The sequence below is a fragment of the Podarcis tiliguerta genome, assembly GCF_965153285.1.
Source record: "Podarcis tiliguerta genome assembly, chromosome: 12".
Taxonomy (NCBI): Eukaryota; Metazoa; Chordata; class Lepidosauria; order Squamata; family Lacertidae; genus Podarcis; species Podarcis tiliguerta.
The window spans coordinates 38,377,813-38,391,775 of record NC_139545.1 but is presented as its reverse complement, the minus strand read 5'-3'; the positions used below and the strand labels follow the sequence as shown (position 1 = coordinate 38,391,775).

Genomic DNA, 13,963 nt, shown 5'->3' with positions numbered 1-13,963 from the left:
TTCAAACTTGGCTTGCAAGTATCTTCACCAGTGGAACAAAATATTTACATGACTCAGGAAAGATCTAATCTCACATCTCTTTTTTTTAAAAAAAGAAAGCAATTTGTGCATTATCTTTAACTACCACCCTGCATTCTCCACTCAGATACTATAGTTCATTACAAAGATAACAAGCACAATCAATGAAGCAGTCAGGGAAGAGCTTCAAGATTTCAAAGTCAGAGGGGGAAAGAGGGGAGGCGCAAGCAGTGCTTAGAGATTTATAGCACTTGGCAGGAAATCAGAGCTCTGAGAGCAGCTCCAACATCTTATGAGCTGCTGCGGGAAACACCAGTGTTGTACCAGAGTTTCCTGCAGCACAACACGTACATGCGTACATCACACTAGAGAATAGAGATAACTTTAAAGCACCAGGGTATGTGTATCTGGGGAATGCAGAACAAGAAAGCCCTACGTGAGAACATGCGAGCGTACCAAGTGTGCTATTATGAAGTTGATGGCGATTAAAATTTATTAGTCGCTTCTTTTGCAAAAGTAATTCACATGAAAACAAGCATGAAAACAAGGCAGAGAAAAATCTAAAACTCAATTCATATTTTTTCAAAGGCAGGACTAAAACTTCCCACCCACAAAAAGCCAAAAGCCTGGCAGAAAATTAATGTTTTTGGCCGGTGTAAAAGAAACATGGACAGAAACTGGCATATTAACCCCTCCCAAGCTGGCTTAAATGCAAATAGCTTTTGCTATGACCCCAACATTTCTTCTCATCCGCCCTTTATTAGGTTGCTCCTGTTCTGCCCAGTTGTGTTTTAGCTTTGCTTTGAATGTTGATCGTAATGTCTCTTTGTGTAAACTATATTAGGTGCATTTAGTTGTGAATGTGAACAGAAACAGCTTCTTTATGGCCATTTTCACCAGAAACAGAGCATCTGGGTTTTGCCTTTTCTCGGTCTATAATTTAAGTTGTGTCATTCAGAAAATGGCTCTTTGATTAGATAGTAGCTATTTTCAAATTTTGTCTTCCACTTCCTCTCCATCAGTAACATCACTGACAAGTGACACATTCCAGACACAGAGGAATTGTCAAAGTCAGCTGGGGATGTTTCATTTGACTTTGCATGCTTTTGAAAGGGTGGGGTAGGAAAATGGAATCCGCCCTCAATCTTAAAATCATTTTGAAGACTTTGTAATGACATAATGTGGGCTGGCCAAGGATCTCAGTACTAAATTTAATTGCAAACCGGACATTTTCACATTCCAGTCACCACCATGGGCTGTTTAGCCACAGCCAGTAAAAACCCACACAAATCAACAGTAGGGCTGCTAGTTTTAATTATCACACCAGTCATCTTAAGCTTTTGTCGATCAATTTATGGGGGGCAACCTAACAGAAAAATCCAAGTATAATCTATACTGGTGTAACTTACCCCTATTCTAAACTCCTTTCAGCTAAGCTAACCCAAGCCTGGCAGAGAGAAACCAAGCTTTTAAAACATAATTCGACTTGCACCACCCTTTCTGTCAATGTAACTTTTGCTAGGTAATATGATCAAGAAGAAAGGAATTTGGAACAGGGGTAAGTCTCCTTCTGCCCTGTCCTACCTCTGGCATGCCTCATTAAGGCAGCACCCCTGAAAAAGTTGCAAGAATTTTGCCCTTTCTGAAAAGTCACTGAATATTCCCCCATATGCCCATTTCGGCAAGGTACAAATTTGTCTTGAAAACCAAGAGTCGAATATTAAGCCCAACTTTGGTTCCAGCCCTTAGCTCCAGCTCCCAGCTTGTCCCTGGCTCCTGCATCCCTCTCAACAGCTGCCCATGGCTTAGCTCTGACAAAGAAGCAGGTTGTGCTTTCATGCCATGTCCTATAACTGCTGAAAAGCAATTGTGTTTAGTCGAGCAAAACTGGTGCCTCAGAACCTGTTAAAATACTTCTGTCACAGCAGGTTGACAAAGGCTCAGATTCAAAGCTCACAACCAACTCATGGATTGCATCCAACCGGTTTTACTCAGAGCAGACCCACTGAAATGAATGAAGCAAAGTAATTAATTTCAATGGGTCTACTCCAAGCAAAAGTTAGTTGAATATGACCCTATAATTTGGAACCCAAACCCTGTGCTGAGCTTACAAATCGTGAGGCACATCATGTTTTAGAGAAGGGGAAGCCAATATGATGCCCTTCAGGTGTTATGGGCTGCAACTGCAGTCATTCCAGCATGGCAAATGGTCTGGGATGATGGGAGTTGTAGTTAATTATCTGGGGAACGCCATGTTAGCTACCCATGGCTTAGAAATACCTTTCTGTTCATCACTCCTTCCTTGAGAAGCAGAGGTGGAGCAACAGCCTTAGAACGATGATCTGTCAGTTCAAGTATCACACACCCCTTCATGGTTTGTAAGGTCACTTTCAACAACATCCAGAGAGCACCACACTGGCTAACCCTGACTCAAGAAAGTCAGATGGTCTGTAATTTTGTCCTAAAGAATTTCAGCCAATAGTAAACACACAATCAGGTGGGTCATGTGTTGGCAGTGGAGCAACTCTTGCTAGACTATACCATTTCAGACTGCAGAAGTGGCAGGACTGAATATCTGGGTGCTTAGTATTTATAAACCCTAAACCAGGCATAGGCAAACTTGACCCTCCAGACATTTTTGGGCTACAACTCCCATGATCCCTAGCTAGCAGGACCAGTGGTCAGGGTTGGTGGGAATTGTAGTTCCAAAACATCTGGAGGGCCGAGTTTGCCTATGCCTGCCCTAAACACTACAAAAAAGCAAAGAAACAAACCATTTAAACATGTCAGGGAAAAGGCTAGATTAGAATACTTTTCCCTGAGAGGTAAAGCTTTCTACGTGCATGCTCCCTCATACAAAAAACTTCCTGCAGACAAACTCTCTCCTGCTTTCACTCTGAAATGGAACTGCACTGTATGATTTTCTAAGACCCAGCCATTCCTGTATTTTATCAGTCCGATCTGGCAGCTTTTTACATGCACGCAAGCTCCGTATTGATTCCTTGCAAGAATAAGGGCTCCCTGACTGGCTTCAGTATCAGCAGGAGCTCCATGAACTCGTTCCCATTCAGCAGCAAAGCTCACCTGCACAGGAATTCCATGCGTGAATAAATATCCACAGGGGCTTTAGCATCAGAACCAAAGCCACATATGTATACATTTGCTTTGTCTTCCATACCTGATCTCTCAGTCTTTCTTGGTGCCCCATGATCGCAGTGGCATGGTGGGGATATTTCTGCTTCAGGTGCTCCAGAAAAGCTTCTCTCTTCTTGTCCATGTCTGATGCCTGCATTCCCAGAATTTCTCTGGAACTTCGCGGGCCGCCTACGGTGTGTCTGCGAGGAATGTTGCGGCCTGCCTTAGCAGAAGCCTGGCTGTTTCCAGAAGCAACAAGTTCCTTAGGCCACAGGTATTCTGCATCGTCTAACGAGGTTGCATGCAAATGGCTTTTCTGGTCTGCAAATCAAAAAGGTGAGATATGATCAAAACAGAATCTCAGCAGTCATGCCTACAGAAGAAGAAGAAAGTTTATTTTTCGGTGTGGATGTACATGGTTTTTTTTTATAAAAAAAACAGCGTAGAAGGATATGGTGCTGCTCTGTTTAATGAGGAGAGATGCTATTAGGCTTAACTAAGGCAACTGCTAAAATAGTAGTTTGCATAAGCTATACAAAACAACGTGAAATGCTGGATGGAAAACGGATCAATAAGCAAACCATGCCCTTGCTATGCAGTTCTCCGTACTGAAATAGCAAGGGGGGACGAATGGTAGATCTCTTTCTTCCTTAAGCTTTAAAATCTTTTAAGACGTTAAAGAAATCATCGTAACACTCCAGTACTTTTTAATGGGACTGTAATGGGGCTTCCTTTGGTGATCGCAAATGATAAAATTATTTTCGTACAGTAGAGTTTGAATACTTAATCTTTTTCCAGTGTGTTTTCAAAATGTTCCGAAACTTCTGTGAAATAAGAAGAAAAAAAGCATTTCTCTTTTCTTTGCTCCCTGCCTCCCCCCCCCCCCCCCCCCAGTTTTCAGACCATAGCCACGGTTTTAAATTTCATGGATCTCGCTTGGATTTTATGCCTCTCCGAGACAGCAGACTGGAAAATATAGTGTCACTTTTTCAATAAACCATTCTTTTGAGAAATGAAATAAAAGCAAGTCTATGCAATGGGGGGGGGGGGGAGAATAACTGGATGCTGGGGGGGGGGGGAGTCAGATAACTCTTACAACTTTAAAATCTACTTTTGAGGCCTGCCTATTACTGGTTGCTTTGTGGGACGAACACAGGCATAGCATGGATCTTACAGCTAACTTATCTGCAGGTAACCGAATAATACAAACCCCCCTCAGGGCCCAAAAGAAAAATGCAGGTTGAAGGTATGTTATCTAATACCTAATAGGGGAGGGGGAGGGAAATAGGCTAGTGGAGAGCAAAATGAGAAACATAACCACTAAAAATGCTTTCCAAGTCTATCTGAAACCTTAACTGCTATTAACAGACAGTCATGGCTCTCCCAAAAATTAATGATTATTTTTTGCAGTCTGATCTTGTGCTAGCTGACTCAAGACTTCGATGGGGAATAAATGTGCATGGGACTGCAGGCATTGGTGTTAAAATGCAAATCCAAATGAGCTCAATTAGATTTAAGCAAACTAACTGAGCATCCAACTGTTGTTTTGCTGCACTATCCTACCCATGGGTTCCCCAACCCCAAAATTAAGTGCCATTGGCTTCAATGGGATACTCTTTCACATAAGTCCTGTTCATGGGCTTCTCTTTGGCATTTATTCATTTGAATTTATATCCCACCTTTCCCCCCGGAGCTCAAGGTGATGTACATGGTTCTCCCAGCTCCCTATGTCATCTTCAAAACAACCCTGCAAGGGAAGTTAGGCTGAGAGACGGCGACCGGTTCAAGGTAACCCAGCAAGCTTCATGGCTGAGTTACAGAGCTGGACCCTGCTGGTTGGCTAATGTGAAAGCAGAGTGCTGGGCCAGTTGAGCCTTTAGTCTGATCCAGAAGGGCTCGTCTTATGTTCTTATAAGTATGCTTAGGATGGGAATCATGCAGCCTGATTCTTCACATATTTGGAAGCAAGTCTCACTCCCATGTGAAGCTTAAAAGCTACATCCACCACCACCACCATTTGCATAGTACAGTACTTTCAATATGCTACGCAATCTTTACAACCCATTAAGATAAATTGGTACTATCATCCCCTATATTGTAGGTACAGGGGCTGAAGCTGAGAGTGTGTCTGTCTTGCCTAAAGGCTACCTAATGAGTTCAAGGCAGAGGAGAGATTAGCAACAGAGACTGTCTGATTTATCTCCCAGGCTCTTACCGGTGGCATCAGCACTTCTTTCAAATGATTCATCTGCGCATCCTACTATTATAGAAGCTGTTTTCTCTTTATGAACACCACTTCCATAATGTCCCCCCGTGAAATATTTTTTCCTTTGATTTTGCCATATTTGGCAGTGTTAGCACACTCCTTGACTTCTCCAGCCAATATTTACATCAATCGACAAATCTACAGGGCAGCTTCCTGGACTAGCAGCAGAGAACTTGTAGACTTCAACTGTGACAGTTATTCCTTCACATCCCATAATGCTACTGCTTTTGACCTCAAAGCACATTATTTTACTGAGGGCACACACACACCCCCACGCCAATATAAACCATCTTGGGCTCCACACTCAGCAAGGGAGTCCTTGGTAGTAGAAGAGTCCCTGCTGGAGACTGCCTGGTAGATGCTGACCTATGGCATGGTCTTCTTAGTGGCAGATCCCAGGTCTGCAGAATGCACACCCCAGTGAAATCTGCCTGTCTCCTTCATTAACACTCAGGAAAAAATTAAAAGCATTCCTGTTCAATCAGAGACTTAGTGGCTGGAAGATACTGGTCCTGCCAACCTGGAAATAATAATAATAATAATAATAATAATAATAATAATAATAATAATACAGTGGTGCCTCGCAAGACGAAAAGAATCCGTTCCGCAAGTCTCTTCGTCTAGCGGTTTTTTCGTCTTGCGAAGCAACCCTATCAACGGATTAGCGGATTAGCGCTATTAGCGGTTTAGCGGCTATTAGCGGCTATTAAAGGCTTAAGGGATTAGCGGATTAGCTGCTAAAAGGCTATTAGCAGCTTAGTGCCTTAGAAAAAGGGGGTGGGGAGCGAAAAAAATCACAAGAATCACAAGACATTTTCGTCTTACGAAGCAAGCCCATAGAGAAATTCGTCCTGCAAAGCGCATTGAAAAATGGAAAACCCTTTCGTCTAGCGGGTTTTCTGTCTTGCGAGGCATTCGTCTTTATACCCCGCCCATCTGGCTAGGTTTCCCCAGCCACTCTGGGCAGCTTCCAACAAAACACTAAAATACAACAACCTATTAAACATTAAAAGCTTCACTAAACAGGGCTGCCTTCAAATGTCTTCTAAAAGTTTGGTAATTATTTTTCTCTCTGACAACTGGTGGGAGAGCATTCCACAGGGCGGGTGCCACTACCGAGAAGGCCCTCTGCCTGGTTCCCTGTAACTTGGCTTCTCGCAGTGAGGGAACCGCCAGAAGGCCCTCGGCGCTGGACCTCAGGAAGTCATTAGTTGTGATGATATGTGCCTTTTCATACATTCTTGTTTTTGTTTGTTTGTTTGTTTGTTTATTAAATTAATAAATTAATTGCATTGTTTTGCTGCTTTGTTGTTTGCTCCCTGGGACTCCTTTGGGAGGAAGGACTCAACAGAAATATAATAAAGAAATAGACCCATGACAATAACTAAGATGCCAGCTCCCCCTTTGTCCTGCAGGCCTCCATCAACCTTCCACACTGCTCTGGAGAATTCCCCAATCCACTGGAGCAGAGTTTTAGGGGCCTCAGAGGGCTATGGAGGGCTCCCCTCCTTTTCTTGCTAGCAAAGGAGTCCACTGGCTCAAAAGTGCTTCTGGGAATAGAGGGGTACCTATGAATTCAACCCTAGGTGTTTTATTTCTCAATCGGCTCAAAGACGAGATTCAAGGGCAGAGAGATTTGGATCTGCTAAACACTTTAAAAGCCAGTCAGCATTCCTAGCACTTTATATTAAATTGTTATATAGTTAGGGGGGGGTTAGAGTACAGCCGCTGCCACACATGCTGAGGGGCTGTTGGAGGATGAAATATTTTCCATGTGTAACATAATTACAAAAACATCCAATCTCAATAATTTGAGGACAATCCTGTCTGAAAAGTCAAGGGAGGGGGAGAATTCTACCATAGTATGCTGCTAAGATAAGAGTCCCATGCTGCAGGGCTCCTGGAGACTGCCAAGCTCCATGCTAGATCACCAAAGAAAAAAGCTTAAAGTTCATGCTTTAATGTGGTGCATCTTAAATGTGGGGATTTTTTTCTTCTTTGTCTGCTGAGCTTACGGTGACAAATCAAAAGGCTTGTTGGCTCGCTGGCACTGCAGTCATTCAAGTATCTAGTTCACCTTTCCTCATTTTAAGCCAACGGCATGTTATGCCAATAAGTTCATTATGGAAACTTCCTGGGGGTCCCATGTAACTACAGCAGGGGCCGAGAACCTCCAGATTGTGGGCCTAATTAAGCAGCACCCTCTAATTTGGCCCTTGAAGTCATTTCCTCCAAACCACATCCACTTGCCCCATCCCTGACGTCAGGTAAAAGCATGGTTGTTACCACTCTGAAATCCGTTTGCAAGCGGTTTGAGCCGAAAGTGCCTGAAGTGGACTTTAAAAGTGAGCCCCTTTTTAAGCTGCCGTCTGATGTCACAATGGTGTGTGCCCTGTCCGCCCCTCAACGTTGGCCCACGCAAGATGGGGAAAGGAAGGATCCAGCTGACTAGCTGTATCCAATTCTCCACTCCTGATCTAAAGTGTCACATTGAATGCTCACACTGACAGCTAATTCTGTGGCTTTTGTCTGCGCAGCAACTCAGAAACACCTAATCAAAATCTACAAAGGCTGCTTCAGACTTGACCTTTCCTCTGCACAGTTAATGTCTCTATACAGGGGAGAAATCCCTTTGGATTTTCCTTTCCTTGGCCTGGTTAGGCATCTCCTTAATCATCTGACTCAGGTGAAGCTGTGTTGAATCAATGCCTGGTGACATTAATTCACTGGTGGGCCCCAGTGTGGCCTGTTCCCACAAACCACGTCCACCAGCCCCACACCCAATATCATATGCATTGAAATATACTCAGAGTCCTGTAGTGATTTCATGCTCTTTATTGCAGCTTGTTAAAACAGTGATTGAATTGCTCCCCAAACCTCAGGCTTTTATATACAGTCATACCTCGGGTTACAGACGCTTCAGGTCGCGTTTTTCCGGGTTATGGACCGTCGAAACCTGGAAGTACCAGAATGCGTTACTTCTGGGTTTCAGCGGTCATGCATGCGCAGAAGCACCGAATCACAACCCGCGCATGCGCAGGTGCAGGTTGTGAACGGTGTGGGTTGCGAACATGCATCCCACACAGATCACGTTCACAACCCGAGCGTCCACTGTACATTATTTACACAATGAGTCCCGTCTGACTGGCTGATTCTGCTTCCCTCCTGGAGCCTGATTGGTCTTTTCCTGCAGGCCAATCAGTTGTTGCATTCTAGGATCCTACTTGCCTATTTTTCTAGGATCCAAGGTTAGTACATAACTTTCATGCAGTGCTATTTTTCTAGAAAAAGAGGTGCCGGAACTCATCATGGACACCTCCCTTGTTCTCTTAGAATAGCAACGTCGCCCACCTGAGAGGTGCTGGAACTGAGTAAAGGGACCCCTGACCATTAGGTCCAGTTGTGGCTGACTCTGGGGTTGCGGCGCTCATCTTGCTTTATTGGCCGAGGGAGCCGGCATACAGCTTCCGGATCATGTGGCCAGCATGACTAAGTTGCTTCTGGTGAACCAGAGCAGCACACGGAAACGCCATTTACCTTCCCGCCGGAGCGGTAGCTATTTATCTACTTGCAGTTTGACGTGCTTTTGAACTGCTACGTTGGCAGGAGCAGGGACTGAGCAACGGGAGCTCACCCCGTCGCGGGGATTCGAACCGCCGACCTTCTGATCGGCAAGTCCTAGGCTCTGTGGTTTAACCCACAGCGCCACCCGCGTCCCACTCAGCTGGAACTGAGTATCCTGCTGTAAAAAAGAGCCCTGCATGCATGACAGATGGCCACCCAACCTCTGCTTAAAAACCTCCTAGGAAAGAGAGTCCGCTACCTCTCATGGGAGTCTGTTGCACTGTCAAACAGTCAGAACGTTATTCCTGATGTTTAGTCAGGCCAGGGTCAGTGTTATATGCTCAAACCATCATGCCCTGCTGAGCAACCTTGCCATCAAATTCTGTGCCAGCTGAAAAGCTTCTGAACCATCTTCAGAGGCAGCTCCACATATAACACATTGCAGCAATCTAACCTAGAGGTTCTCAGAGGTGGCAGAAGTCAGGCTATCCCTTTCCAGACAGGGGCGCAGCTGGACCACCAGCTGAAGTTGATGGAAGGCACTTGGCGCCATCAAGTAGGAATTTCATATACAGTACAGCTTCCAAGACTATAGATGCTCCCTGTTATTACGCTGCAGCCTATTTGACATTCCACTGCACCAAGTTTCGTTCGTTCCCAGGCTCAGGAATGTTTGGATTTAAGCATATGTTTGTTTACTACACATCCATGAAACGGAGGAGAAGTTGTGAAACTGCCTTTACGAAGCTTACAATGTGATCTCTTTATTTTGCTTTGAGCAGTTGGAAACTCTTTCCATCCCCACATAAAAATAACAGTTGTTCTCTCAGAAAATGTAAAAACAACAGTAAGCAATCAATCAAGCTGAATCTACTTGGCTAAGAATGGCAGTGAGAATGCGAGGACTTCCCACAATATGTGCCTAAATATTCCACGGTTTGAGCTGTGGAAATTGTTGCATTATATACATGAAACTCCTCGCTTTGTTACTGAAGATATTCAGTGAAGAGTCAGCTAAAGATACTGTAAATAAGTCTGAATAGAACTGAAGGAGAGAACTGGTTCTGGCCCTGTGGGACTGCCCTGCCCACCTACCATAATATCTTTATTTAAACAATTTATATACTGCTTTACAATAGTCTCTAAGCAGTTTACAATTCAAAAAGTAATAGAACTTCTATTAAAATACCTGCTGGGGTAACAAAATATTCAGTAGGCACAGGAAATTCTGTAGGGAGGGGACCTGTCTGAGCTCAACTAGAATGGAATTGAGAAATATTCTCTCTTTTATTTGTGTCCCTGCCCTAAGCATGTACTTAGCCTGTCTACTGGGTAACCCAGCATTGAGCATTTGGATGAAATCAAAGCACTGTGGCAAAAGGAAACAAACGATGCAGGTAATGACGACCAGCAGCACTTCCAAAGCGTTGTGCCTTTTTGCAAGTGCGGGCAACCTGTTTTTGGTATGGAGCCACGCCTTCACCTGCCCCACGCTTGATGTCATGTATGATGCAAAGGCGTGGGGCAGGTGGGTGTGGCTTGCTCAAAACAGCCTCCTGGCCCAAACGGCACCCAATGAAGCCCACAGACCAGAGGTTCCCAATTGCTGGCATATACCGTATTTTTCGCTCCAAAGGGCGCACCGGACCCTAGGGCGCACCTAGTTTTTAGGTGGGGGGGAAATAAAGGGGGGGAATTTATTTTTTCCCCCCCAGCCCCAAAGAGCAAAGAAGCCAAGACAGCGAACGGGATCCATCCCGCTGGCTGTCTTGGCTTCCTCTTTAGCCACGCGCAACCTCTCCAGCCGGGAGAGGCTGCGCACGGCTTTGGCAGGAAGGCTTGCGGATAGCTGCCTGAAACCCAGGGAGCGCAGCGGGAGTTGGCGCTGCGCTCCCCGGACTTCAGGCTGAAGGCTGCTAGCCGCAAGCCTTCGGAGCCCAGCGGGAACTCCTGCTGTGCTCAGAAGGCTTGCGGATAGCTGCCTGAAGGCACCGACCCCTCTTGCTCTCCAGGCTTCAGCGAAAGCCTGCATTCGCTCCATAGGACGCACACACATTTCCCCTTCATTTTTGCAGGGGAAAAAGTGCGTCCTATAGAGCGCAAAATATGGTAGTCCAAATCAAATATGTTAGGCTGACTTGAGGCATTATAAATGATCTGACTTACTATCTCTACTGGAAACACGAGGGAGAAGGGCCGGGTATATAAGGGGCATATTTCGCACTCATAGTGGGTCTGCAGAATTGGCAATCTCCAGTGTGTGTCACTGTCACCCAGCTTTGCCCAAAGCAGGAAATTGCGAGGAAGCCAGTCACAACAAGGAGGGCTCTTTACACCAATAGGACAGAAGAAATTAATTTATTATATTTATATATCACGTCACACAGCCAGAGCATAGTCCAATTCACCCATTGTAAAGGCCCCTGGGTTAGTCGACCACAGCTCTGGTCAACTATTAGAGCAGCCTCCAAACCCCCCCTTTTTTGGACCCAGGACACACCTTTAACCCAAACATGAATTTTGGGGGACCATTTCTTATTTGTTTTAGCCATATATTTCCATGGTGGCAGAGTGGCTGTTGCAACCCACCACAGATCTGGCTGTGACCTGGGAGTTAGCCCCCTGACCCACCACTGCGGAAGACCAATGTGCCAGAGTTTGCTCAGTTTTGCTACTCCTTCAGGAGCCTAGCCCAAATTTCCCTTACTAATTGCATTTTATTATTTGTATTGATGCTCCATCACTTTTAGGCTACCAGTGACAGAAAGTGGTACACAAAAGCTGCAATATAAATGAATGAATAAACAAACCATTTCTGGTCTGTCTTCCCTGTCAAGTCATCAGGGATTAGCTCTGATAATAACAAGTCACAAACACACATACACACTTTCTACAAACACTTCAGATTCAAATTAGGAATATCTTGCTGCCCAATCCAAAATGTTTGTTCTTATTAAAGCATGTGGTTTGCACCATATCCAAGACAAAACAGAGTGAAACTGGTATGCAGGGCACCAAATCTGCCCTGACATGAAAGCTGTGTCCATAATTTCTGGCTGCATTCCAAGACACACTCATGTGTTTCCCATGGAACAGCACTAAACTCTGAGCGGTTTGCTGAGTTTCAAAACTTGAGCTCAAAAATGAAATCCTCACTTGAACTAAATGAGGAGGAAGCTTACTCTTCATGCATTGTTGGAGAACATAATATTAGAAGGGTGGCCTCCCTTGACTGTGGGGGATAACACCCTCCCTTTTCATAGATTGCTTTGTGTTTCGTAAAATGTTTGCATCCAGACCAAAACCAAAAAGAAAAAAAACCCAACCTCTGAACACTTATGCTCTTCGCTTTCTTTCTGCTAGAAAAGTATTTCCCAAGAGAAAGTCAGATGTAAGAAACAGACAAAACACAGTCAGCCGCAGCATAATATATAAAGTATCTGCTCCATATAATCTGTCATGAAGATATAAAAAGCAGCAATGAGGGACAGGCTGACTGCAACTCCATCTACGCATGATTCTGTTACTCACCCTTCATCTGTCTGCTGTCTCTCGGACAAGCCAGGAGCGGCTCAGGTTTCTGGCTCTCAGCTTCCTCCATTGTCCCTGCCTACTTTCAAAACTGCACAAGCTTTTGATTCAAAAGCCAAAAAACATGCAGCTTAGAAAACTACCAAGAGGGGGGAAAAAACCCAGCAGCCTCCCCCCACCCCCAGTAAAGGAAAATCTATCCTCCTCCTTGACAGTACAAAGTTCCTTTCAAAAGCGAACTACATTCCAGGAGGGCAGGGAGAGACTGCGTGAAACAGTCAGAAAGTTTTCAGCAGACTAGTGGGCAGTACTTTCAAAAGCGGCTGTCGGCTTCAGCGGCTGTTGCCGAAATAGCCCCCTGAGCTTCTCTTTCTCTCTCTCTCTCCTCTCTCCCTCAGTGAGGCCCCCAACAGGTGATGGGTTTGCCTGAGGGTGAGATTCTAACCTAGTTCTTTTCCATCTAGTGCCATGAAGCTGCTCTTCCACCAGGCAGCGTTACTGATAGTGATTACAAGCCCTGGGAGGACAGTAATTCTAGCCTACAGAAATCCTGAGTTCTGAGTCAAAGCTCTTTCCGGACAATATCTGTATGCAAATAAGTAGCTCAGGTTTCTCAGCCACGTTTATTTAATTATTTGATTAAAAGGCTTTTGGACCTTTTTTTAAAAAAAAGAAAAGAAAAAAGGCAAAATCACCTCTCAAAGCTGTTTACAACCATGCATGAATACAAGCCTTTAAAATCCAACAGTAAAACCAGTAATATAATTAAATTATTATTATTATTATTATTATTATTATTATTATTATTATTATTACTGTTGCTAAGTCCTTCCCAGGAACATACAAGATAGCATGCCAGCAAAATAACCCATCTAACTCTAAAGAACAGTATCTAGTAACCTGGATTAGCCCCACAAAGGTGACGATGAAAATATGGGTCTTTAAAGGCCCATTTAAAGCTGGCAAAGGAAAAAGCCTCACCTGGCTTTACTTGGAATTGGATTGCATAATTGTGGGGCCACCACTGAAAAGGTCCACTGATCTAATGGTTTTTAAAGGTCGACATTTTAACAGGGTCTCTGAAATGGGTTCAGACAGTTCTTAAGGCAGGGCTGAGAAAACATTGACCCTCAAAATGTCGCTAGACTACAGCTCTCATCATCCCTACCCACTGGCTGTGCTAGCTGGGGTTCATGGGGATTGGAGTCCAACAACACCTGGAGACCCATATCACTGGTGGCTTTAAGTCATAACCAGCATTCTGAATTGCTCCCACTTTGCTCCTTTCTGGCAGAAGAAGCCAGACAAACTAGGAAGGGGATAAATTAGCATTACAACTGAACTCAGGATCATTGCTTGTTTCACCCTAACAAACCATGTTCAGCAAGCCAACAGCAAAACATGGTTTAAGGCTAGCTAGCAATTGTGGTTTGCTGGGTAAAATAAAGC

The 13,963-nt window shown here is 44.5% G+C and overlaps 1 protein-coding gene across 32 annotated transcripts in view; it reads right to left on the bottom strand.

Moving 5' to 3' along the window:
- KIAA1217 overlaps positions 1–13,963 on the bottom strand; it is a 358,062-nt gene that overhangs the window by 174,452 nt on the left and 169,647 nt on the right. For 23 of the 32 annotated variants that reach the window (XR_014503649.1, XR_014503650.1, XM_083406004.1 and 20 more), the window contains one exon: positions 3,197–3,474. Coding sequence is in view for 26 of the 32 variants with exons in the window: in XM_083406004.1 (XP_083262130.1) it covers positions 3,197–3,474 (278 nt within the window). In the remaining 6 variants the exon portion in view is untranslated. Of the gene's footprint in view, positions 1–3,196; positions 3,475–12,514; positions 13,016–13,963 lie in introns of those variants that run through there. The other 9 variants (XM_083406035.1, XM_083406039.1, XM_083406018.1 and 6 more) reach the window with 3 other exon arrangements.